This window comes from Talpa occidentalis, unplaced genomic scaffold, assembly GCF_014898055.3.
Source record: "Talpa occidentalis isolate TD23 unplaced genomic scaffold, MPIMG_talOcc4v2.1 talOcc4.4, whole genome shotgun sequence".
NCBI lineage: Eukaryota > Metazoa > Chordata > Mammalia > Eulipotyphla > Talpidae > Talpa > Talpa occidentalis.
Window position 1 is genome coordinate 822,690 of NW_023604295.1, and position 25,213 is coordinate 847,902.

Genomic DNA, 25,213 nt, shown 5'->3' on the forward strand with positions numbered 1-25,213 from the left:
GAAAATGCTCAAGGCAGGGCGTGTGGATGGGGGCTCCGGCGAGAAACATCTGCGAGCGCAGGAGGGGCCCGGTTCCGTCTCCCGGTTTGGGTCTCCGGGGTTTCTGCCGCTCTCGGATCTTCAGCTTTTGGGGTGGGCGCAGGTGGCCCCACCGATCTTCCCGCGCGTGTGGGCGTCTCTCTGAGGGCAGAGGCGCTTACATTTCCTGGGGCGGCCGCCCCAATTCCCGCATCTCCCGGGGCGTCCTCGCAGCAGCCCCTCGGGGCACCGCGGGAACCCACGGTGCGGGGGCGCGGCGTGGCCCCCACGACCCTGCCAGGGGCGCCGGGTCCCCGTCACGGCCCAGCCGGGGCCCCGCGGGTTTTGTCTGCGGCGGGCGCAGCCTCCGGCGGCCGCGACATAAAGGCCCCGCGTCTCGGGGCCCCCCCGCCGCCGCGGGCGCCCCGGCTCAGCCCCGCGTGGCCGCCCGTCCTCGTGGGGCCTCCGGGGGTTGGCGCGGACCCGAGGGGCGGGGGCCGGGCCGGGCCGGGGCGGCTCCCTTCCCTCGGCCCGGGTGGCTGTCGGGGCCCCCACGGCGTCCGCGGCTGGGGGCGCGGGGGAGGGCGGGGCGCGGGGGGCCGGGGCGCGGGGGCGTGGGCGGGGCGCGCGGCGCGGGGGAGGGCGGGCCCCAGGGCGGGCCCGAGGCCGCGCGACGCCGGGCAGGTCCCGCCGAGGATCGGCGCGCGCCCCGCTCTCCCGGCCCCCCCCGGCAGTCACGCCGCCGCCGCGCAGGCCGGGAGTCGCGGTGCCGCGCGAGGCGAGCAGGGAAGAGGGCGCGCGAGCCGCCGCCCGGCGCCGCCATCCTGCCGACGGGACCGGGACTCCCGGGCGGCTCGGGGCGAAGCGGGGCCGAGACTGCGCTCGCGAGCCGCGGCGGGGGCCCCCCGGCCCGGCCCTGACCCCCGGTCGCGGTCGAATCGCGTCACAGCCCGGAGCCAATGCGCGGGCGGAGCCCCGGCGGCCCCGCCCCTCGCCGGTGGCCAATGGGCTCTCGGGACCCGCCCCGGAGACGTGGCCCCGCCCCTGGCGACGTGGCCCCGCCCCTGGAGACGCCGCGGCTCCCGGAGCGTCAGGGCCCGGCCGGGCGGGCGCGGGTCCCGGCGCCGCCGCCATGAGGCTGACGCGGAAGATGGTGCTGGCGCGGGCCAAGGCGGCGGAGCTGCGCAGCGTGCGGAAGCTCAACTGCTGGTGAGCCGGGCCGGCGTCGCCCGCGCGGACGGGACCCCGCCGCCCCCCCCGCGAGGGCCCGCGAGCGCCCGCGGGGTCGGGGGGCTCCTGGCCCTGCCCGGCCTCACCCCGCGGGCGGCGCCTCCGGGAGCCCCGGGCGGCGCGGCCGACACGGGCCAGACGGCGGCCTCGCCTGGCGGGTCCCCGGCTCCCGGCTCGGGGCGGGGCCCTTCGGGGCGCCCTCGGGTGCCGTCCGGGGAGAGCAGCCGGGCCGCGGGGTGGCGCCGCCCCGCCCCGCCCCGCCCCGAGGCCCCCGGGCAGGACTCCTGCGTGGGGCCGCGTGGGGTGCCGGCGCGAGGGGCCTCCCGGCGTGGGGTGTTCTCCCGGGCGTGGGGTGTCCTCCGGGCGTGGGGTGTCCTCCGGGCGTGGGGTTCTCCGGGCGTGGGGTGTTCTCCGGGCGTGGGGGGCGTGGGGTTCTCCGGTGGGGTGTTCTCCGGGCGTGGGGTGTTCTCCGGGCGTGGGGTGTTCTCCCGGGATGGGGTGTTCTCCGGGCGTGGGGTGTTCTCCGGGCGTGGGGTGTCCTCCCGGGCGTGGGGGGTTCTCCGGGCGTGGGGTGTCCTCCCGGGATGGGGTGTTCTCCGGGCGTGGGGTGTTCTCCGGGCGTGGGGTGTTCTCCCGGCGTGGGGTGTTCTCCAGGCGTGGGGTGTTCTCCGGGCGTGGGGTGTCCTCCCGGGCGTGGGGTGTTCTCCGGGCGTGGGGTGTTCTCCCGGGATGGGGTGTTCTCCAGGCGTGGGGTGTCCTCCGGGCGTGGGGTGTCCTCCGGGCGTGGGGTGTTCTCCGGGCGTGGGGTGTTCTCCCGGGATGGGGTGTTCTCCGGGCGTGGGGTGTTCTCCGGGCGTGGGGTGTCCTCCCGGGCGTGGGGGGTTCTCCGGGCGTGGGGTGTCCTCCCGGGATGGGGTGTTCTCCGGGCGTGGGGTGTCCTCCCGGGATGGGGTGTTCTCCGGGCGTGGGGTGTTCTCCGGGCGTGGGGTGTTCTCCCGGCGTGGGGTGTTCTCCAGGCGTGGGGTGTTCTCCGGGCGTGGGGTGTCCTCCCGGGCGTGGGGTGTTCTCCGGGCGTGGGGTGTTCTCCCGGGATGGGGTGTTCTCCAGGCGTGGGGTGTCCTCCGGGCGTGGGGTGTCCTCCGGGCGTGGGGTGTTCTCCGGGCGTGGGGTGTTCTCCCGGGATGGGGTGTTCTCCGGGCGTGGGGTGTTCTCCGGGCGTGGGGTGTCCTCCCGGGCGTGGGGGTTCTCCGGGCGTGGGGTGTCCTCCCGGGATGGGGGGGTTCTCCGGGCGTGGGGTGTTCTCCGGGCGTGGGGTGTTCTCCCGGGATGGGGTGTTCTCCCGGGATGGGGTGTTCTCCGGGCGTGGGGTGTTCTCCGGGCGTGGGGTGTTCTCCCGGCGTGGGGTGTTCTCCAGGCGTGGGGTGTTCTCCGGGCGTGGGGTGTCCTCCCGGGCGTGGGGTGTTCTCCGGGCGTGGGGTGTTCTCCCGGGATGGGGTGTTCTCCCGGGCGTGGGGTGTTCTCCGGGCGTGGGGTGTCCTCCCGGGCGTGGGGGTTCTCCGGGCGTGGGGTGTCCTCCCGGGATGGGGTGTTCTCCGGGCGTGGGGTGTCCTCCCGGGCGTGGGGTGTTCTCCGGGCGTGGGGTGTCCTCCCGGTCGTGGGGTGTTCTCCGGGCGTGGGGTGTCCTCCCGGGATGGGGGGGTTCTCCGGGCGTGAGGTGTTCTCCGGGCGTGGGGTGTTCTCCCAGGATGGGGTGTTCTCCAGGTGTGGGGTGTCCTCCCGGGATGGGGGTGTTCTCCCGGGCGTGGGGTGTCCTCCGGGCATGGGGTGTCCTCCCAGGATGGGGGGTTCTCCGGGCGTGGGGTGTTCTCCAGGCGTGGGGTGTTCTCCCGGGCGTGGGGTGTTCTCCCGAGCGTGGGGTGTTCTCCCGGCGTGGGGTGTTCTCCCGGGCGTGGGGTGTTCTCCCGGGCGTGGGGTGTCCTCCCGGCGTGGGGTGTCCTCCCGGGATGGGGTGTTCTCCGGGCGTGGGGTGTTCTCCCGGGCGTGGGGTGTTCTCCCCAGCCGGTGAGCCCGAGGCGGCCCGGGCGCGGGCACCCGCCCGCAGCACTGCCTGCTGGACGGAGCCTCCGCCCTGGTCTGGCGGGGCCCCCGGTGCCCCCCGCTGCCGGCCTTTGCTTCTCTGGGGCAGGACGAGCCCCCGCTTCGGGCCGCCAGCGTGGCCCTTGAGCCGGCCTCTTCCAGAGGCCCCTTTGTGCGGCCGCCGCCGCCGGGGAAGCAGCCCAGGGGCCCGGCCCGGGTCCCAGCATGTCTCCAGCCTGCACGGCCGCCGGGGAGGGGCAGCTGGCGCCTGGCGGTGTCTGGGCAGACGCGCTCCCGGCCCCGCCGAAGTCGCGGCGCGTGAACGTCGGGGCGTCGCGCGTGGATTTTTAGAATGTTTGTTTTTATTCAAGTTTAACAAAATGAAATCCTCTGTCTCCCCAGGGGCAGCCGCCTCACGGATGTAAGTGTTACCTTGGTCTTCTCCCCGGGGCCCTGCTCCCCAGAGTTGGCGCCTCCTCCCGCAGCAGGTGGTCACACCCACAGCCCCTCCGCGCCCTCCAGCCCGGCCGCAGCGGACCCGCAGCGGAAGGTGCTCCGCGGCGCCACGTTCATGTTGAAGTTCCTTTAGATGGTCCCGAGCACGGGGGGGGCGCCCCCAGAGATTCCTTTCAGGAGTCTTTTGCTTCGCAGGCCTCTTCTGGCAGTTCCTGGGCTTTTTCAGGGTGGGGGCTCCTCACTGCTCCTCAGATCCTGTTTCTCCCCCGCCCCGCGCACCCCGTGCACTGGGGCAGTGCAGTGGCTGAGCCCAGCTCCGTTCTGGAACAAGCGCCCAGAGTTGTGCCAGCCACCAGCCCCGGCGATTCACCCTCCTCAGAGCATGCCGGGTGGAGCTGCTGGGTGAGAGGGCTGGTGCGCCCCACCTCCTGCTAGCGGGGTGTTGCTTATTTGGCAGCCAAAGAACCTCAAAACCAAAGCAAATAAGCAGCAGGTGCAGGAAGAGTTCACCGCAGGCGGGCGGCAGTCTGACCAGCCGGGCCTCTCCATGCCCCCGGCCAGCCCCCGAGTGAGGGAGCCGGTGCCACCTTGCTGAGCCCGCTGCCGAGCCGCTGCTCCGGGGACTGCGCTGGTGCTGGGTGTGCAGGGGTGGGGTGGGGTGGGGGCGCACGCTGGCAGCGGCTGGTGCCTGCCTCACGCGCTCTTCCTCCTAGATCTCCATCTGCCGGGAGATGCCCAGCCTGGAAGTGATCACCCTCAGGTACCTCGTCGCTGAGTTGCCTGGGCCTGCCCTCAGGGGGCCTGACTCCCCTGCGGGGGTGGGGGGGGTGCCGAGTCCCTCTCTCCAGGCACAGCCTGGGTCCTGAGTGCCCACCGCCCACCACGGTCAGTGTCCCGGCCCAGGAAGGCTGAGTGAAGTGGGTTGAGCCCGCACCCTAGGATGCCTCGACTGCAGCTGTGGCAGGGAACGCGGAGCCGGGAGTGGCCTGGAGCCTCCTGCCATGCGCTGACCACGGGCCCACAGGCTACGGCTGCGTGTCCGGCGGGGGCTCTGGCCAGCCTAGCCGGGGGAAGGGCGGAACCTGGGGGTGCCGGTGTCCAGGCCTGGCGGGCCCCTCTGGGAACCTTGAGTGAGAGTCAGTTCCCCGGGACTGTGTCGAGTCTAGGAGGCCACAACAGGACCCCCAGGCTTGGAGGCCGGTCTCTGAAGGCAGCCCCAGCGTGTCTGGGCGCTCCAAAATTATCACCTCGGGTCGGAGTTCATCATGAGGGTGGGAGGACACAGCAGGAACCACGCAGAGGGGGCAGCTCTGGCCACTCCCCCACTCCTGGGCCTCCCGGCCCCCACGGCTTCCCAGCCGCGCTGCTGCTGGGGTAGAGTGCGGTGAACGGCCGTGAGCGTCCACTGCGCCCGGGAAGAGCAGCGCCTCCCCGCCGCGTGCGGGAGGAGCAGCGAGGGGAGCACCAGCGAGGGGAGCACCAGCCTCTCGGTTGAGCCCCGCCCCCCACGACATGGTCAGGATCCTGGGGGCCGCGTTTGCTCCTGCTCCAGGGTCGGTGCCCACCGCCAGTCTGCACAGCGGAGCCTCGGACGCTTGCCAGGGCCTCTCGGGCACAGTCTGGGCCCCAGGCTGTCTGGGCCCCTGGAGGGCGCATGGAAACCACCGCGTGGCAGCCCCCTTCCACGGAGGAAGGGCTCAGCCCCCGGGGGGCCCCCTGCCTGCGGATGCGGGGCGGCAGCCCTGACTGTGCCCTCCGCAGCGTCAACGCCGTGTCCACACTGGAGCCCGTGAGCGGCTGCCGGCGGCTGAGCGAGCTGTACGTGCGCGGGAACCGCATCCCCAGCCTGGCCGAGCTGGCGCACCTGCAGGGCCTGCCCCGGCTGCGCGTGCTCTGGCTGGCCGGGAACCCCTGCTGCGGCGCCGACCCGCACCGCTACCGCATGGCCGTGCTGCGTGCGCTGCCACAGCTGCAGCGCCTGGACAACCGGGGTAGGTGCCCGCCGCCCGGCCCCAGACCAGAGGCGGCGATGCGTGGGCCTCTGGGGTTGGGCCTGAGCGAGTGCCTGGAGTCGGGCGTTTCTCCGACGGGGCCTAGGAGCAGGTGCTCCGGCAGACGCTGCGGCCTGGGCCCCCCCGCCATGGCTGTCCCGCCCCCATGTCCAGCAGCCAGGGCGGGGGTGCCCAGGGCGCGCTGGGTGGACAGATGCCTCCGAAGCGGAGGGCGCTAGTGCTGCGTGGCGGCCGCTGTGAGGCTTGGGGCTAGTCCCGGTGATGCTGTGCCCCCTCCTCCCCGAAGCTGTGACCGAGGAGGAGCTGTCCCGGGCTCTGATGGAGGGTGAGGAGGTCACGGCCCCCCGCAAAGAGGGCCCGGAGCTGGCGTATGCCCTGAGCGCCCTGAACACGGCCGAGACCCAAGGGGACGCGCTGACGTTCAGCGAGGAGGAAGCAAGGTGCCCCCACGGGCCTCCCCCGGGGAAGCAGCGACGGGCTGGGGGAGGATCGTCCAGGGGTGCCGGCCGGGGTGGCTCTAAGCCCCCAGCCCAGTACGGCCTCACGTCCGAGAGCAGCTCGGGCCGGAGGGGGCAGCCCCCGGGGGCCGTGGGGAGGTGGCCATGAGGTGAGGCTCCCAGGGAGCCAGCGCGGTCCTCCCCGGCTCCCCTCCGCGGGGCAGTCACAGCCCCCTTGTGCGTCGCGGCCTCAGCCGCCCCAGCCCCGGGCGGACCAGAGCAGCAGGGGCTGCCACAGGCCCTCTGACGGGCCAGGCCCCACCCGTGTCAGCAGCGGCCCCGGGCAGCTCAGCCTGAAGCCCCCCTCCCGGGACCAGCCGCCTCCCTTCTCACAGAGGACGGCCACGAGCTGCAGCGCGAGCAGGGTGAGCGGCCGTGGCAAGCTGGGGGGAGCCAGGTGGGGAGCGAGAGCCCCAGAGCCCAGCCACAGGGCCCGGTGGAGGGGCGCGGGCCTCCTGCCGTGGGCGCTAGCACGCAAGGCCCGCGGTGCTTGTGCCCACAGAGCAACGTCCTGACCGCCGTCCTGCTGCTGCTGCGGGAGCTGGACACCGAGGCGCTGGGGGCCGTGCACCAGGCTGTGCTCAGCCGCCTGCAGGGCCTGCCCGAGCGGGAGCTGCAGGAGGAACCCGAATGAGCCGCGCCCATCCGCCCCGGCGAGCCCACCCCAAGGTGGTGTCCCCAGGAGGCCTCGGCCAGCTCGGGCCGCCCAGCCCAGAGCCCGCGTGGGCCCCCCAGGCCGGCCTGGCCACGTGCCCCCTAATAAACACACCAGTGGCGCTCCGCCCCTCCTCCCTGGGGTGGACACCGCCCCCGGAGCTGAGGGCCCTGGGGTTGAGAGAGCCGAGAACCACGCGCTGGACAGCCCCGGAGGGGGCATCAGAGACACTGCCGCCGCCAGGCCCTGGTGGGCGCGCTCACCCGGAGGCCGCTTCACACGGGCCAGAGCGCCCTGAGGCCGGGCGTGGGGGGGCCTTCCGAGGTGATCACAGGCGCTGGACACTCAGTAAAGCCTGCTCCTTAGAGCAAGTGGTCATGATGATTTGGGGTCTCCCTCTCCGGGACCCGGCACTCAGCCAAGGACCTTGCCTCAGACCCTACTCGACAGCCCCCCTTCTGCCCCAGTGCCCTCACCCCCCAAGTCAGAGCTTGCTGGACCCACCCTGGCCTGGACCCCATGACCCTGGTCTCTAATAGACACCTCGGGCCCCAGAGCTCCCCCAAGTGATCCAAAAGCAGGGTTTTGGGCAAAGCAGGCGCTGGCAGGATGTGTGCTGGCGTCCACGGCCCCGGCGGCAGGGCAGCCCAGGAGGACGAGGGCTCAGTACAGCCGAGGTGCAGCCCCACCCCCAGGTGCCGCCGGGGGCCAGCCCCTGCTCTGGCCAGCAGCTCCCCTTCACCTGCAGACAAGCCGAGGGCCTCTGTCCAGCCTGAGTCCCAACCCGCTGGAGTCTATGCCAGGCCATGGCCACACCCCTCTCCCTGCTGCCAGGCGGGTGCCAGCCGGACCCTGAGCGCCCAGACCTGCCTCCCTTTGGTCTCCGCACCCAGGACTATGCAGCCAGGGCCCCTCTGGTCGGGGTGGGCGCGGAGGGGGCGCCCTGTTGGAGCAGAGCAGCAGGAGTCTCCCGCGGCCCGACCAGAGCTGGCTGCCCTGCCGGGCCCAGGTGGTTCTGCGGCTGCTGCGGGCTGTCTCCAAAGGGACCAGAAAGGCGTGCTGCCCCTGGGGTCTGCTCACGGTGGTGGAGATTGGAGCAGAAGCCGGTCTCCGCCGGGGCATCTCAGAACCGTGATTCTCGGGGGCGAGGGCGGGGAGCCGCGGGTTCCCAGGGCCAGGGAGGCGAGACGCGGACTCTGCGGGGGGAAGCCCGAGGGACCAGGGCCACAGGGGTGCTGGCCCCCAGGGCCGCCTGAGCCTCGGGATGGCCATCAGGATTGCAGGCCGGTCCTGTGGCCAGCACCAGCTCCCTGCGCCTGTCCGACGCGACCAGCCAGTTGTCGTGGGCCGTGTGCAGGGTAAACAGCACCTGGCGTGTGGCCCTATCCTGGCTGCCCTGTTGGGTGGACACTGGTGGGGCGTGGGAGGATGGGGGGGCAGGACTCGCCACCTCTGGACTCCCCCGTGAAGGGAGCTGGTGAGCAGCTGGGCCCTGGGCCTTCCTGTTCTCAGAAAAGGGTGCAGGAGAGCTTGACCTCATCTGGAAGGAGGCTTGGGGATCTGGGAGCCCCGTACCATCCAGGGTATAGGGTCAGGGTGCCGCCTGGAGACCACCTCTGCTTTGTGGGTCATGTGAACGCCAGCTCATCACCCCAGGGCACAGCAGAGCCCACTGGGCGCCCAGGTCCCTGGCCTGGCCTCTGCACCTGCGTGAGCCCAGGCCACTGTTTGCGCCTGTCCAGCCCGGAGGCACCAGCGGCCACACACCCCTGGGCCTGGGCCTGCCGGCGCACAGTGCCCAGGTCCAGGTGAGCCCACAGCCACGGCAGCAGTCCCTGCCACGCTGAGCCCCACAGGAACCCCCCAGGGTGTGAGCTCTCCTGGGGCACCAGGCATGGGGGCACGGGTGCAGCCACCCTGCCTGCCCACCTGCCCTGCAGCACCCGTGTCCCAGAGCCAGGCCCGAGTGGGGAGCAGGTTTCTGGCTGCCTGCCCCCTCCATGCGCCCCCCCTCGTCTCCCAGGGTGCCCACTGCCGGGGCGCACCCTGGGTCAGACTCAGGACCCAGAACCAGGTTCAGAAATCCTGCTGTGAGCGGGAGGCCAGGCCTGTCACCCTCAGGACGCCTGGCGGTGCTGATCCGAGGACACAGGTGCCTGCCCAGCCCCGGGCCGGGTGTGCCACCGGGGGCTGCGTGGGCCGGGCTTTCCAGAGACTCTCATTCCAGAGTGGGTCGTTTTATTTCTAGGAAGGACAACAAACTGCTGAGCCGCGGCGGCCAGTGCACACAGGAGCAGGGCACCGCAAGCCCCCGGGCACGGCCAGGCCACCCCCCCCCCCCGGGGGCTTGCCGGGCGAGGGCCGCATGGGAGCGGCTCAGAGGCACTTGGGCGAGAAGGCGGCGTGGCAGGTGGCCTGGACAGGGACGCCCACGTCCCCTGTCCTGGAGGGGAGGCCCTGCGGTCCACGGCCGGCCAACTAGCAGCAGATGCCCGTGGGCTGGCCAGGCGGGTGCGCTCAGAAGCCGGTGTCCAGGCTCAGGGAGCGGCGGCTCACGTGCTCCAGGCCCCCCGACACGTACTCGGCCATGCTGATGCGGTAGTGCGCCAGCATCTTCAGCATCAGCCGCAGGTTCAGCCACCACTGCTCCCGGGGCATGCGGTGCCTGCGCGGGCGGCGGGGTCAGGGCGCTGAGCGACCCCCACGGCGCCGGGCCAGCCGCCCACGGGGCAGAGGGCGTGCCTGGCACACACACAACACCCCCTGCCCCGCCCCCTGGACTCACTCAAAGTCGGTCTCCTCCTTGAGTTCGGTGACGGGGCTGAAGGCCACCGCCTTCTTCCGCAGGCCGATCACGCTGGCCGAGTCGGGGGCGTTGGCGAACACCCGCCCTGTGGATACACCCGAGCTGAGCCCTGCCCGTGGCCCCCCACGCCGGGGCCCCGCCCCCACCGCACACGCACCCTTGCGGTAGACGGCCCGCAGCTTGTCCGACACCCAGAGCATGGCCTTCACCCCCAGCTTGGTGCCGTAGTTCCGGTCGAAGGGGGTCGGGGCCCCGCCCTGGAAACACAGCGCTGAGACCGTGGCCCGGGCAGGAGCCCCAGCGAGGCCCTGGGTGGCTTCACGCGACCTCCTGGCAGGGGCGGGGGCTCGGGCACCCACTATCTCCACGGGCTCCTCTGCCTGCGCGCCCAGGTCCTCTCCGAATCCGGCCTAAGAGCCCCTCCGGAGGCCGGGCGGCCGCCTGGGTCCCACCCCAGGGAGCCCGGGGAGAGCACCGCCAGGCGCCCCATATCGCTTCCTGGGGCCATGAGGGGCTTGGCGGGGTGGCGCAGGAGCACCCCACAGCGTGGCCTCTGGCGGAGGGGGCCGCGCACCTGCTGCAGGTGGCCCAGCACGTTGGTCCTGCAGTCGAAGACGCCCTTCCCCTCGGAGGAGTAGAGGTTGTACAGGAACTCCGTGGTGTAGTGCTCGTGGCACTTCTCGTTCCTGGGGGCGAGGGGCCCACGTCAGGGGCCAGGCCGCGTCTGGGAAGGGGGCTGCTCCCAGGAAAGCCTCCCGCCCGACCCGGCCCCCGCCGCCACCTCACCGCAGCACCAGGCCCCTCTGGATCTCTGTCTTCATCTTCACTGTCATGTGCTCCACGTTGGCCTGGGGGGAGGGGCCCAGGCGGGGGTCAGGGGCACACAGGGGAGCCAGAGGTTGGGGTGCAGCGGCCAGCACTCAGCCCCCAGGAAGGACCACGCTAGACTAACCAACAGGCAGGGCCGGCGTGGCCAGGAGAGAGCGCCACGGGCCCGCGGCTGGCAGGAGGCTGGAGATGGGGCTGGGGCGACGGGCTGGGGGCACGGGGACGGAGGGCAGGACCGCTGGGGGCACGGGGCTGCACCGGTCCCACGGCAGGGAGCCCCGGCTGGCCTCAGTGGGAGGCCGGTGGGCTCACCTTCAGGTCGTGGATGTTGAATGGGTCCTCGAAGACGTAGGCGGCGTCCGCGCCCACGGCGATGCCAGTCACGGTGGCCAGGTAGCCGCAGTAGCCGCCCATGGTCTCCACGATGAACACGCGGCGCTTGGTCCCCGAGGCTGACTGCTTGATGCGGTCGCAGCTCTGCGAGGTTGGGGGGTGAGGGGGGACGGTGAGGTCCCTGTCCCCGGGCAGAGGCCCAGGACCACAGAGTGGGGCCCTCAGCTGGGGCGCCGCCGCCCCCGGGACACCCAGAGGGTGGACGCCAGAGTTGCCCAGCCTTGATGTTCCCGTCTGTATATGGGGCCACACGCCCACCCACAGCTCAGCACACGGCGGCCAGAGGGCGTGTCGCCAGGGGGCGCTGGGCGTGTCCACGCAGCCGTGGCCGGGACGGACGGCCTGACACAAAGCCAGGCCCCACCCCACCGGACGCCGCAGCCACTCGCCACCATGGGAAATGTCTGCACATCCCCACCCCAAACCACCCGCCCCATCGTGGGGCGCTTTCAAATACGGGGCCTCCAGCACGGCGCCCACCAGGAAGCGGGAAGACCCGATGGAAACAGGGCGAGTGGGTCACCAGTGCCCAAGCCCAGACGACGGAGGGGAGGGAGGCGGGGGGCTCGCGACCAAGGTCCTGCACACAAAGAGCACCGACGGGCGGGGAAAAAGGGCAACTCTGGGGACGGATGATGTGTAAAAAACCTGCATGGGGGCCTCCCTGGGGGCGCAGCGTGAAAGACGGAGCCATCAAGCTGTCGCCAGCCCCTGCAGCACGAGTTCCATCCCCGGCCAGGGAGCTGCCCACAGGGCGCAGCAGACCCCGCCTGTCTCCCCGCTGGCCCCTCAGCAGTGGGTTTCAGTGGACCTGCCTGTTCTGCTCCCCACTCTGTCTCTGGGAGTCCTCTCCCCGCCGCACCTCTGGCCCGTACCCCAGCTCTTGTATGCATAAATAAATAAATCTTAAAAAAAAAACCCACAAGTGGGCAGCACTGATGGAGAAGCACCTACCGCCCCACGTGAGGACACGCCGCCCACCGGGCTGCCAGTTGGGTGGGGCCCGGGGCAGGCCGGGGAGGCCCACGATGGCAGGTGCCAGGGGGGCTGGGGCCTCCCCCCTCAACCCCCCCCATCTCCTTGTTCAGTCGTGTTTCCTGCTCCCAGACGGCACAGAGGCTCCCAACAGCCACACACCCCGGCCAGCGTCAGCACCCAAGCCCACCTAGCCGCTGAGTCCCTGGGAAAGCTGGTTGTGTGGGGTCACTAGGGGCGCCCAGAGGCATGGAGAACTGGCGAGGCCACCCAGCCCAACCCCTCCAGGGCGGCCCCCACCCCAGGGCTGTGCCATGGCAGACAGCACCAGGGCCTGGAGCCCTCCCCCGCCGGGTGGCCCCAGCTTCCCCAGATCCCCTGCGCCCACGTCCCTGCACGGAGCCATGGCCTGCACCCGCCGTCTACCTGGCTGGAGCCCACGGTCCCCGCTCCCTGAGCGAGCCCTGGGCCATGCCTCTCCCTGCCCTCCCAGAGGCAGAGGGCGGCCAGGCTGGATGTGAGCCGTGCCCTGTCCTGACCGCAGCCCCTGTCTTGGGGGCTTGGCCCCGCCACCCCCACACACCTCTGGGGTCTCGCCCACCGGCCCGTGCCCGCACCCCCCAGCGCAGCCGGCACTCACCTCCATGGCGGCGTTGACGGCGGTGTCGCAGCCCAGGCTGAAGTCGGTGCCCGGCACGTTGTTGCTGATGGTGGCGGGGATGACGCACATGACGATGCAGAGCTCCTCGTAGCGCCCGCGGGCCTCCACCAGCTGCAGCACCCCCTCGTAGGCCTGCGCAGGTGCGGCTCAGGGCCCGATCCCACGCCCGCCGCCCCCACCCCGCCCTGCCCCGCCGCCCCCAGGGGCTCCGCGGCCAGGGACAGGACCACAGGGACGCCTGGCCCCGGGGAAGGGCCCCGGCCCCCCACAACCCGCCTGGGCTCGCCGAGCAGCCCCACCTCAAAACCGCCAATGACCAGCAAGGCATGGATGTTGTGGGTGCGAATGTTCTCTGCAATCTTCTCCAGGTGGCTCTTGGGCAGCGTCCTGGGGGCAGCACGGCCTGTGGGGTCTGCTCGGATGGGGCCACCCCAACCAGCCACATGCCCCTGGTGTCAGCAACTCCGTGGCCAGTGGGGCAAGGCCGGGCCGGACACTCTGGGGTGCACAGCCCATGGGTGGGAGGGGTGGCGGGGTCCCCGCAGCATCCCCCCACCTGTGCCCGGCGCCCAAGGGGGGGGCCTCACCTCTTGGTGCCCAGCAGGGAGCCGCCGCGGCCCAGCCAGCCGGCCACGTCGTGCCAGCCCACCTCCTGCACCTGCGGGGGGTGGCACTTGAGGGGTAGGTGGGAGCTAACAGTGCCTCCCAGGACGATGCCTGGCGGGGAGCACTAGGGGCACCCACACCCACCTACCTGGCCCCGGGCCAGGCCCTCGAAGCCATCGTGCACCACGTACACCGTGTGGCCCTGGGAAAGGCCAGTGCGCACTGCCGAGCGCACAGCCGCGTTCATGCCAGCCGCCGGGGCCCCCACGTTCAGGATGGCCAGCGAGAAGTTGCTCTGTGCAGGGCAGCGGGAGTGTGAGCGTGGGGTGGGGCAGGCCCAGGGGCAGAGCCCCGCGACAGCAGCTGCCCCGCAGCCCAGCCCGGCCTGGCCCACCGGCCCAAGCACGTTTGGGCCCTCAGCAGGCGGACGGGGCGGGGCCTGGGCCAGACAGGCACCGCGGCACCTGGAGCCCAGGGCGGCCAGCCCCCGTGGCCCAGGCAGATGGACGCCGGGAAAGGCCAGTGCCGCGGTGAGACCCCAGTGGCCGCGTGAAGGAAGCAACACACTTGAACGTCAGACCTGATTCTGCTGGGGACTGAGGCCGCCGCCTCGGCCTGCTCAGCATCGGCAGCCGGGGCCGGTCACACCCACTGGCCCTGGGCCCAGGAGCCCGGGAGAGCCTGGTGGGTCGGCCGCCTCCCCCAGTCAGCCACATCCACCAGGTGGCGCGGCTGGCAGGGGGTGTTGGGCCCAGCCAGTCCTGCCCCCAGGACCACACACCCAGAGGTGCGGGGGGACATGGCCACCGCTCGGCCACAGCAGGCCCTGCCCGGCCTCTGGGACAAACCGGGGCCAGGACCCCCAACTGTGACTATTCGGAGGGGACCCGCCTTTTGTCCCCAAATTGCAGAGTCTTTCTGTTCCGATTTTGAAGTGAGCCCAGTTCTGGGGGTCAGCGCCTTTGGGACACGACCCCAGCGCCACACCCGAGCCGGTCACTGCCAGGGGCCACCCGCTCACCCCCAGGCTCAGGCGACAGGGGCTGCATCCCACCCTCTCAGCCCGCAGCCCAGCCGACCCCAGCCGGGCTGGCACCGGGAGGCCGCGGGGACAGGCACCTTCTCCTTGGAGGCCTTCTGGTGCGCCAGCATCTTATAAATGCTCCAGTTGTTCGCGAAGCTCCTGCAGAGAGAGCCGGTCATGCGGCCCCATCCTGCACCACAGCCCTGCCGGGCACTCGCCAGCGGTGCCAGACCCCGAAGGGACCCCCGAGGCTCTCGCGACGCAGCTCCAGCCCGCCTGGGGAAGGGCAGTCCCCCGCGGAGCCACAGCACCCTGCAGCCGAGGCCCCCACTCGCTCTCCGCCCCGGGCCGTCTCCAGGGCCGCTCCCCGGCCAGGCTGGGGAGGGTCGACCCGCTTTCCGTCCCGCAGCCCCACCTGCCGCGCAACTGGATGGCCTCCTCGAACCGCTTCTCGTCCATGGCCCTCTGCACCTCCTTCGTCTTAGAGAAAACAGGACGGGCTGCGGGATACCGCGCGCACCCACGGCGGCCGGCAGCCCAGACCCGCGGGGCCGTGGTCGCTGCCCAGCTAGCAGCCGGGGCAGCCGAGGCCCGGCGGGCACCATGGCCAGCAACATGTCCACCAGCAGGGCCGCCCTGATCTCACTCCTCCACCCCAGAGGCCCCTCAGGAGCAGAGGCCACAGCCGAGCCGGCCCGGGGAACCTCTGCCAGATGCCCCCCTCCTGGCTGCAGGGACCCCAAACTGCACAGCTGGCACCGCACCCCCACTCCAGCCTCTCAGGCTCCCCGCTGTTCCCGCTCCCAGGGCTGCCTGCTGCAGCGCACGGGTGTCCCCACCATCCGAGCTCCACTCAGTGGCTTTGCCCCCATCGCCTCCCACTCTCCCCCACACCGGCCTGCAGGCCTGTCCACTGCCCGCCCCAAGAAGCTAATCGACCTGGCTCCCAGCTCCCCCACCTCTCCCGGGGCTGCGGGCCTCCCGCACCCGTCCCACTGGGACCCAGGAACGGCCGGGGAGGCAGCCAGAGCCGGGGCGGTGGCGGGGGCCAGAGGCCCCAGCGGCCGCCCAGCGGAGCACACTTACCACCTGCACGCACTCCATGAGGGGCAGCCGCACCGACTGGTTCCCCGACAGGCTGACCACGCAGGCCGGTGTGTCGGGCGAGGCCTCCAGCAGCGCCATCACCGCCTCCATGCCCATCTGGCTGCTCTGCGGGGCAGCGGGTGGGCTCAGCGGGGCTCACGCCCACGGGCACATGCGGGACTCACAGGGACACGCTCATGCAGGCACACACTTGCTCACACATGGGCACATACACGGGGCCGCTCGAACCCTCTGCTCTGGCCCCAGAGCCCTGCCCCCGAGATGCCGGCCCGCTCTGAGCTGCTGTCCCCTGGACGAGACTCCCCGCGGTGTCCCTTCACGTCGCGGCCGCCCCGGAGCCCGTGCAGGGCACACGGGCACAGACACTGGGCCTCGCTGGACACGCCCGGCCGCCACAAGGCAGGCAGGCGCCCCCCAGAAGAGAGCTCCTGCCCCCCAGCTCTGGCCTCACGAGGCTCCCAGGCACCCGGGACGTGGCTCGGCGCCGCTGCAGGGACGCTGCAGCCAGGGCGGGGCTGACAGACTGTCCTCATCCCTGACCCTGGCACCCACGTCCCCCACACCCTGGCCTGAGTGTCTCTGCCACGGGGCCCAGGAAAGGGAGAGTCCACAGAGGGCCCCATGGAGCCGCGGGCAGAAAGCAGAACGGACCTCAGGCCCAGGATGGCCAGCGGGTCGGACACCACCAGAAGGCGGGCACAGGGGGGACTGGCCAGACCCAGGTCACAGCTGCACCGTCTAGCTCATCCCCACGCCCCAGAGGACCAGGCCTGGCCTCGCCAACAAGCCCGCAGTGGGACACGCTGCCCATGGCGCAGGCCAGCCCGCCCCCGCACCTACCAGGACGCGGTCGAAGGCCGAGGGGGTGCCTCCTCGCTGCACGTGGCCCAGCACCGTCACCCGTGTGTCGAAGCCCAGCCTCTGCACCACCAGCTGCTCGAGGGATGCGGCCATGAGCCCCGCCCAGGCAGCCCACGAGCCCGGAGGCAGCCCCAGCCCCACCTAAGCCCCCAGAGGGCCCCCATGGGCAGCCCCGCCTGCGCCCCCACAGGCCCCCCGTGGGCAGCCCCACTCACGTCCTTCACATAGCGGGACGAGATGGGCTTGCCATGGCGGTCAATGGCGCCCTCGGCGATGATGATGATGTTCAGGCGGGAGCCCCGGCTTCGAGTCTGGGGGGGCACACGGGAGGCTCTGCCACTCTGCCCGGGGCCTGCCGACACCTGCCCCCGCCCACCCTGCCCGCCTGCCCCAGCCCCATGCAGGAGCAGGTCGCAGGAGTGGGGGAGCTGGGACCCTGTTGGGTGGGCCGGGAAGGGGCAGCGCTGGGAGGAGGGGCCCTGGGGCCAGCCCAGGCGGGGGCAGGGGGCGGGGTGGCCCCGGGGAGCCATGAGGAGTTAGGCGCTGGAGCCACAGGCCCTGGGCGGGGCCCCCTCCGGCAGGTCCGGGTCAGGCCAGCCTGGGACACCGAGGCTCTGTCTGGGGCTGCTCTAAAGTGGGGTGACCTCACTGCAGCCCTGGAGTGACCCTCTCGCTGTCTGCGGTGGGAGGCAGCGGCTCCGGGCCCACGTGCCGGGTCAGCCCTGGCAGGACCAATCACTACGAGGCGCACCACAGACTTTTAAGTACTTTTCACACCCCTCGTTCCTCAAAGACCCATCTAGCGGGGCCCACTCTGACCCGGGGGCTCACTTTGCCCCACAGCAGCCTCAAAGAGGAAGACAAAGGGGCAGCAGCTCCTGTGAGGCCAGCAGGAGAGAAACCAGGGCTGGAGGGCTGCCTGGAGAAGGTGATGCTGGCGCAGGTGAGGGGAGAGGCCAGGGGTGGGGCTGCAGGTGGAGCAGACTCCTATACCCCAGCTGGAGGTGTGCAGGGCAGAGAGCAGCACCGGCACCTCGCAATTGGGGAAACTGAGGCTCAGGGAGGCCGGGGGAAGGCCTGAGAAGAAAGAACCAGGGTGTCCTGACGCTGCGGTCAGGCCGCACCCTTGGCGGGAAGCCAAGGCCAGGTCCATCAGGGGCCGCCACACCGGCGCCCCGCCCCTGAGCCAGGCCACGTGGTCCCTGGGCTGACGGCACGCCACCACTGGCTCCACCTCCGCCCTGCCCTTGGCCACACTGGGGAAGGTTCCAGAAGCCAACCCAGGCCCTCCCACTGCCCTGGCAGGATGCAAAGCCGCAGGGGTGGGGGTGGGGCCACGTCCTGCAGCAGCAGGGAGGGAGGCCGCCACCACGGTCACATGGTGACCGGACACCCCTCCGGCCCGCAGCCCCGCCTCCCCCCGGGAGACGGGCACCCTCCTCGGATCCCGCCCCACCCCCACACCCAGCGGCAGCCGCCCCAGGGCCCATCCAGCCTGGAGCCCTGGCCTGGCCCTCCCTGCCTCCCGGATGGCCCGCTGTGCCCCTGCCCTGGAGGGCACCCCGAGGGGCAGCGCAGATGCGCCTGCTGCAGAGCTGGTCACATGCTCCGGCTCCAGGGTCAGCCCTCGGGCCAGCCCCCTGGCCCTTCACAGGGAGGGCCCAGCGCTCACCTCCCCCAGCCGCTCACACATGAAGTTCTCCCAGCCGTCCTCGGGGGGCGCCTCGGGGATGAACAGCCAGTCGGCTCCAGAGGCCAGGGCGGACACCAGGGCCAGGTACCTGCGGGCAGGGCGGGGCAGGGCGGGGTTGGGGCGGGCACACCAAACCGAGCTCTGAACCTGGACTCTGGTCACCTACCTGCCCTCTAGGCACCTACCGGCCACGGCCCCACGGCCCGGCTGCCCTCCTTACCCGCAGTGGCGCCCCATCACCTCCAGCACGAAGGTCCGCTGGTGGCTGTGGACACAGGAGCAGTCAGCACGAGTGTCCAGGCCAGCTGGGCCGGGCAGTGCCCGAGAGACAAGACGGGCATTGCCCAGGGCCTCTGGCCTCTCCCTGGCCACCAGCCTCGAGCCGCCGGGTTGCTCTGGGCCTGCCAGCTGACCGGTTCTGCACTCCCTGGTGGGCCATGTCGCTGGCCCGGCAGCCGGAGCGACCGCGCGGCCGCCACGCACCTCTGGGCAGTGGTGGTGATGGCGTCGATGACCTCCATGATGCGGTGCAGCGCCGAGTCGGTGCCGATGGTCATGTCGGTGCCGCAGAAGTCGTTGTCGATGGAGCCCACCAGTCCCACGATGTTCAGGTGCGCGTAGGTCTGCGCGGCGCTCGCTGAGATCCTGCCTGGCGGGAGGGGCGGCTGACTGTCCCCCCGCACCCCGGCACCCGCCCGCCCACCCGCCCGCTGCGGCCCTCCGCTCCCCGGCCAGCAGCACCCACTCGGGCAGCCCATCCCCACCGGGGTCCCCAGAGCCCCGGAGCCCCACCCCACCGTCTCCCACATGCCGGCCCGGAGCAACGGACTCGGAAAGGGCCCCTGGCCACTGGCTGCCCAGCCATGTGCTCTCCAGGCCGTGTGGTTCTGGCTGTGGCCTTCCAGAATGGACGGAGCCTGCGGCCGCCCTGCAACACTGGCCAGCACCTGGAGGAGGGCCGCTGTGCCAGGGCCCCCGCAGACCCACCTTCGGCCACCAGCTCCTCCAGCAGGCTGCCCCACTCGCTGCGGAAGATGTTGGCGCCCGTGAGGCTGCCGTCCCCGCCGATGACGCACAGGTTGGTGATGCCGCGCTGGACCAGGTTGTAGGCCGCCGCCCGGCGCCCCTCCCTGGTGGTGAAGGCCTTGCAGCGGGCGCTGCCAATGATGGTGCCACCCTGCAGGAGAGGGCGCCTTCGCCACCGCCACTGGGCAGCCGGCCCCAGGCAGCGGGACCAAGGGCGCGAGCCCAGAGCTTTCTCTAGACCTGGGCATGCCCCCCCCCGGGCCTTTCTCCCCAAATTTACACCCACAAGTGTGACCCTGGGGAGTGGGGGGAGACGCAGCCACCCGCACCCCAGCCCTGGGCCATCACACCCAGGCCACAGCTGGGCTGGAGCGGAGGAGCCCCTGCGGGCTGCGCGAGGTCAGCGTGTCGGTGGGTGTGCCCGTGTCTGTGGGCACCTTCCTGGCACACGTGTGTGCCCACGGGCCAGAGAAGCCCCACAGCCTTACCAGCTGGATGATGTTGGACACGCTGAGCCAGTTGGCCGGCTTGATGTTCTCGCCTCCTTCCACGAGGCCCTCATAGCCCTGGAACGCAGACCCGGCCTGAGACAGGCCCACACCTCCGGCGAGCAAGTGGGGCGGGGTGAGGGTCCCGCTGCTGGGTCCCCCAAGGCCTTGGGGCACAGCCGACTGCCGAGGACAGCCGTGTTCACTCCCCTGGACCCAGCCCTGCCTATCTGGACCTGACATAGGCTACTCCCTGGAGACTCGCTGCCCTGCAGAAGGCTCCAGACTGCACAGGCCGCGAGGCCCTAGAACTGGGCACTCCAGGCCCACAGACCTGACGGTGAGCTTTGAGGTTGGCGTGGCCTGAGGAGGGGCAGGGAGGGCAGCACGAAGTCCACCCTCTGTTCACCGGACCCCCGCGCTCCCAGGGCCACCAGGAGGAGGAGCAGGAGGGTGGGGGCTGGTGGCAGAGGGCCAGGGGCGGTCCAGCCGCTAGGCGTGTGCTGAGTGTGTGCCAGTGTCTGTGTGACCATGAGTGGAAACCCCCGGGGCAGAGGGTGCCCCCGAATCTGAAGCAGAGATTTGGAGGGTAGATGAGGCAGAAGAGAAAGGGGCAGATCTGCCGAGTCAAACGGCCAGAGCAACCGGGGCGGGAGGGCGCGGGCAGGGACCATCCATGGGGGCGGCAGGTGGGGCTGCCCGCAAACTGCCAGGGAGCAGCCCGCGCCCGCCTTACCTCGTAGATGAGGAAGACCTTGGCCCCCACGTAGATGCCCATGCGTGTCACGGCCCGGACGGCGGCGTTCATGCCTGCGGGCAGCACCGGCACTGAGGGCGGGCATGGCAGGGACCACCCCCCAGCTTCATGGCACCCGTGAACCCCGTTCTCCCAAATTCCAAGCATTCACAAATAAGCCGCCCCAGGTTCAGACTAGAGGACCCCACCTGGGCCTGGACCCGAGGATGGGCCCCGGGTCATCCTGGCCTCCTCCCCTCGTGCCCCCCACAGCCTCTGCAGCTCAGCGGAGCCTCCACCCACAGCCCCCACCTGGCCTGGGGAGCCGAGCGCGCGGCGCTGGCCCCGGAGAGGAGGGGGCAGGTGGGGTGTGGGCAGCTGCCATCCAGACCGGCCCTCAGCCTCTGCCGAGCCCTGCCCATGACACAGGGTGGGCAGCTCGGGCGCTTCCCTGCAGACTGCCCAGGGCCAGAGCCCCTCACCCTCCAGGGCAGGCCCTGGGCCCCAGCACCTGCCCCTAGAGCAGGGTCAGGGCTGCACCTGCCCCCAGGAGCCACCGGGGAAGTCACTGCCCAACCAGCCCCGGAGCCCAGCCCGGCCCCAGCGGCCTGCAGCGTCAGGGCTCCGGGGAATGAGCAGGCTGGCCAACAGGAGGGCACCCAGCGAGGGCAGGGGCGGCCCCCAAGGCCCCTCCACAGGCTGCTGTCCTGGGGGCTGGCATGGAGCTGGCGCTCCCAGATGCTCCCTGAAAAAAACCCTCAAGGGTGTCCCCAGAGGCGGGCGCAGCGCCTTGGTCAGCAGCCCCAGCGTGGACAGCAGGCAGGCCAGTGAGCACCAGCCTGGGCCTGGAGGGTGAAGGGTGAGGGGAGCAGGAGCTGCCTCGCACCTTCCTCCTGCCCAGCCTGGGCACAGGTAGCAGCATCTCAGGGGCAGAGGGTTAGGGGCCACACGCACGTCCTCAGAGGCCAGCAGGGCCCGGCCAGGGGCCCGGGCCTGGGAGGGGCCTGTGCTCAGTCTCGCCCCAGGAGCACTTGGCTCCCCGACCTCCCTCTGGAGGCCCCAACCTGGCAACAACCTTCCCCCTGGAGGCAGCTTCTCTGAGCCTCACCCCCAAGTGGGGTGGCAGCCTCCCTCCCGCCCCGACCCCACCCCGGGCTCCTGCTAGCCCAGGCCTCAGCCGTGGTCGACGTGGTGACCCCAACACGAGGACTCTTGACCTTTGCCCTGGGCCATAGTCTCGCACCTGGCTGGGAAGGTGGGGCCAGCAGAGCGGGCAGGTCTGGGAGGAGGAAGGGGGAGGAGCCCCCCCAGAGGCTGGCTGCGCGGCCGCCACAAAGCGGGGCACCCGGCACATCCGTGTGCAGAGAGGACACCAAGAGGGGGAGGCGGCAGCGGAGACCTGCAGGGAGGGCACGCGGGCGTCCTGTGCCCACTGGCAGCCAAGGCCCTGCGGCCGACAGCCAGAGCCAGGCTTGAGCGCAGGGGTGCAGGCGCCAGGCCGGGCAGAGCGGGAGCCAGCGCGCAGCTGTCCACGCGCAGCCTCACACCTGACTGAGCACGAAGCCCCATTTCTAAAGAAATCGTGACTATCCCATCTCTCAAAGCAGGCGGAAGTGGGGTTCTACAGGCCGTAGTTAGGGGCAGGAGGCCAGTGCGCCCCCATATACACACAGCCACGACAGCTGGACTGCGGGGTAACCCTGGTTGGAGCTGGGAAGTTCTGAGGCCCAGGGTGGGGGGCTCCTGGCCAGAAGGCCCCCTTTCTTCCTGCCCCCGCCGGCTGGGGGGGCTGTAAGCAAGATGGGGCAGCAGTGAAGCCCCGGGCGCAGCACCTGGAGCCCGCTGGCGGCCCTCCCTGCCTCTTGACTCGGGGCTCACTCTTCCCAGATGCAGCTGGGAACCCTCCTGGGCTACAGTCCTGGGGGGCACGCCACCGTGCCGCCAGCTCCCCACAAGGTGGGCGTTTATTTGGAAGGACGTGGGGTGCTGAAGGCAAACAGCGCCCATGGCAGGGGCACCACTGCCTGGTCTCGGGGACCTCGGAACAGAGAGGCTGTTCTCCCTGGGCGCCTCCAGCTCCTCCGTCTCCACGAACCAGCCCGCACCCTCCCCTGGCACCGGCCCTGGTCTGGGGGTGCTGCTGGAGCCTCTCCCGCAGCCCTGGGGTACACGTCTGCCAGACAGGTCAGGATGGTGGAAGCAGGGACGTCTGCATGAGGCAGCTGGCCGCGGCGGCACACCCACTGCGAGTGCAGCACCCGGGCCAGGCCAGCCAGTGGACACTCACGGCCTGGCCAGGCACTGCCCTGACCGGCCCCTGGGCCCTCCAGCCCACACTGCCTGCTGTGCCCACTCCAGCCACCTCCCTGGGCCCCTCCGGAGAAGCGAGTCCAGCCTTCTCATAAGTGTCCCCCACCAGGCCCTTCCCTGACCTGATCTCACGGGGTGGTGGTCCCCCAAGAGCACCCTCCAAGCCTGCTCCCCCAGGCCCCCCCCAGGCCCGCTGCCCGGCAACAGGCAACAAGTGCTCTGGCCTCCGGTGGCGAGGGACGAGGCCCTTAGCAAGCGGCTACCAGCCGGGCCACCCCAGAGGGCTCAGCCGGGAGGGCAGGAGGCCGCGGCGCAGACAGTGGACAGTGGCAGATTCCTGCTGCCTTTCCAGGCATCCACCCACGTCCTCCTCGATTCTGAGTGGGGACCGGGGAGAGGGACCCGGGGCAGGGGGCGGGTGTCCAGCTCATGCTGGGCAGGGGGCAGGCCAGGCCCAGGGCTTGCTGGCTGAGTGCCTGCTGCCCAGTCCTGCTGCCCGGTCTACTTGAGGTCTCTCCCGGGATTCAGGACAAGCGGCGTGGCCACGCGGCCCAGCTGGACAGAGGCCGCTCTGGCCAGGCAGAGGCACTGGAGGGCAGCGGCCAAGACAGAGCCAGCCACGAGGAGGCCTCAGGGACCGAGCCCCAGGCAGGCACGGACCGCGCTCCAGGCCGTCCCGACCCGGGCAGGCCCCCGGGGGGCCCCCGCGCAGCTCCTGCCCGGGGTGCCGCCCGCACCTCCCTCCCGGCTCCCCCGCCCCGGCTCCCCGGACCCCGCCCCCAGCTCGGGGTGAGGGCTCCGGGGCCCTGGGATAGGCTGGCGCAGGAGGGGGCGGGGAGGACTTGGGGCGCAGAGCCCGCCCAGGACGCCCCGGTCGGCGCTGCCCGAGCCCCGGGTCGCGTCCGGGCCAGGAAGGGCCGCCCGGCCGGGCCCGCTCGGCCAGGCCCGGGAGACGCGGCGCCGCCCGGGGGGGGGGCGGGGGGCGGGGGGCGGCCGGGCAGGAGAGCCGCACCCCGAGCCCGGGCGCCGCGGACACACCCCCGCGCGGGGCGGGGCGGGCGCGCGCGAGGCCGTGGCCGGGCGCACGTACGCGGCCCCGAGGCGGGGGCGCAGGCCCGGCCCGAGGACCCGCTGCCCCCGCCGCGCCCCGGCCAGGCCAGGCGGCCGCGCCCCGAGGGCCCGGGCCAGGGAGCCGGCGCCCGCCCGCCCGCCCCGCCGGCCCCCGGCCCCGCCCGCCCGCCCGCCCGCAGGCCCACCTTGCGCGTCGCCCCCGCTGGTCAGCACGCCGATGGCCTTGCCGGCCCCCGACGCCCGCAGCCTCTCCAGGTCCACGGTGGCCATGGCGGCGGCCGAGGCGGACCCGCGCTCGCGCTCCCGCCGCTCCGCGCCGCAGAGGCCGGTCCCGCCCCGCGCCCCGCCCCGCCCCGCGCCCTGGCCCCGGCCCCGGCCCGCCCCGCCCCGCCCCGGGCCCGCCCCAATCCCCGGCCCGGCCCGGCCGCCCGCGCCGCGTCGGAAGCCCCGGGGCCGCGTCTGGGCCGCCCCCGGGCGGGCGGGGCGGCGTCGCGCGCGCCGCTGGACAGCGGGGCCCTCTCCGCGGCGGTCCAGGCGCGCCTCCCCCCGCAGCCCAGGGCCAGCCGCCGGCCGCGCCTCCTGGGCCGCGCGTGCGCTGAGCCCGGCCGTCCACGCCCCGTCGGAGGAGCCGGTGCGGCCGCGGGACGGTGTGCGGCCCTTCCGAGGGGACCGACGGACAGCCCGCGGCCCGGCCTCCGCGCCGACCCGTCCCGAGCCTGCGCCCCGCGCCGCGGCGGGAGCCCTGCCCGGTGCCCGCCGGGGCCAGCCGAGCGCGCCCGCGGCCTGGGACGGAGCCCTGGGACTGCTGCCCGCGGGCGCGCTGGGCACCTGCCTTGGGGCAGCAGCGCCGCGAGCTCAGGGGCTGCGCTGCGGGACTCGGGGCAGCAGGAGGCAGTCGCCAGGCGGTTTCGCTCATGTTGTTAGAGGGAAAGGATGTCCTGGTTGCTCTACAACAATGTGGACCATGAAGAAAGAAGGGCTCCCCGGGGCGCAGGGTAGCTCAGCGGGGTGGAGCTGTCGCCAGGCCAGGGAGCTACCCTCAGGGCGCAGCAGCCCCCTCCTGACCCCCGCTGCTCCCCTCAGCGCTGTGTTTCAGGGGATCCACCTGCTCTGCTCCCCGCCCTGTCTCTGGGGAGTCCTCTCACCCCGCACCTCTGGCTGCACCCCAGTTCTGTGTGCATGAATAAAAAATCTTAAAAAAAGAAAAACTGGCAAGACACGGCTGAAACAGCCCTGAGGCTGAGAACACGTGGTTTCTGTGCGCTGGGGGCGCGGGCCTGGCGCTGGGAGGCGAGAAGCGCAGGCCGGCGGGGGGCTGCCCCAAAGGATACAGAATGTCCCGGCAGGACCCCCGGCCCAGGGAGCTGGCACACTGCAGGGCAGGGCAGGGACCTGGGCCAGGCGGGGCATGCACGCGGGTCAGGATCCCCAAGGCAGACTGCCCGCGGCTGGGCGGGCCCTGGGCAACCCGGAGGGGCTGTCTGGCCAGCCAAGCCAGGGGGCAGGGGCGAGGCGGGGGGCCCTGGCCGGGCCGGGCGGGGGCGGGGGCTGCGCTGTGTCCTGAGCGGGGCGGGTGGCGGGTGCCGGGGAGCCGCGCGCATGTTCCTCTGCATCATTTCCTTCACGACAGTCACATTACTTCCTTTACTTACAGTTACAACTGCTGGGGGGGGAGTGCGGGGCA

At 72.2% G+C, this 25,213-nt stretch overlaps 2 protein-coding genes across 6 annotated transcripts; one reads left to right on the forward strand and one right to left on the reverse strand.

Annotated features, from left to right (window-relative positions):
- The first annotated feature begins 1,126 nt into the window (after positions 1-1,126).
- On the forward strand, positions 1,127-9,271 carry CFAP410 (cilia and flagella associated protein 410). 5 transcript variants are annotated; one of them, XM_037524864.2, is made up of 7 exons: positions 1,127-1,227; positions 3,727-3,745; positions 4,494-4,540; positions 5,542-5,771; positions 6,079-6,232; positions 6,561-6,654; positions 6,792-9,271. In XM_037524864.2, the coding sequence occupies exons 1-7, from the start codon at positions 1,151-1,153 to the stop codon at positions 6,921-6,923; spliced, it is 753 nt and encodes a 250-aa protein (XP_037380761.1). In that variant the 5' UTR covers positions 1,127-1,150; the 3' UTR covers positions 6,924-9,271. The 5 variants fall into 5 exon arrangements, with proteins under 5 accessions (XP_037380761.1, XP_054556215.1, XP_037380762.1 ...); XM_054700240.1 differs by having other exon boundaries at positions 6,564-6,654; XM_037524865.2 differs by lacking the exon at positions 1,127-1,227 and adding an exon at positions 4,077-4,182.
- On the reverse strand, positions 9,151-23,825 carry PFKL (phosphofructokinase, liver type). Its single transcript, XM_037524861.2, has 22 exons — positions 23,715-23,825; positions 20,149-20,222; positions 19,413-19,490; positions 18,886-19,075; positions 18,382-18,547; positions 18,119-18,163; positions 17,878-17,986; positions 16,421-16,516; positions 16,185-16,277; positions 15,324-15,449; positions 14,653-14,717; positions 14,333-14,396; positions 13,362-13,508; positions 13,195-13,265; positions 12,907-12,994; positions 12,587-12,739; positions 10,891-11,055; positions 10,537-10,598; positions 10,325-10,436; positions 9,908-10,007; positions 9,730-9,835; positions 9,151-9,609 (listed from the first exon to the last, which is right to left on the reverse strand). Exons 1-22 carry the CDS (start codon positions 23,797-23,799, stop codon positions 9,462-9,464), a joined length of 2,343 nt encoding a protein of 780 aa, XP_037380758.1. The 5' UTR covers positions 23,800-23,825; the 3' UTR covers positions 9,151-9,461.
- Positions 23,826-25,213: the final 1,388 nt, after the last annotated feature.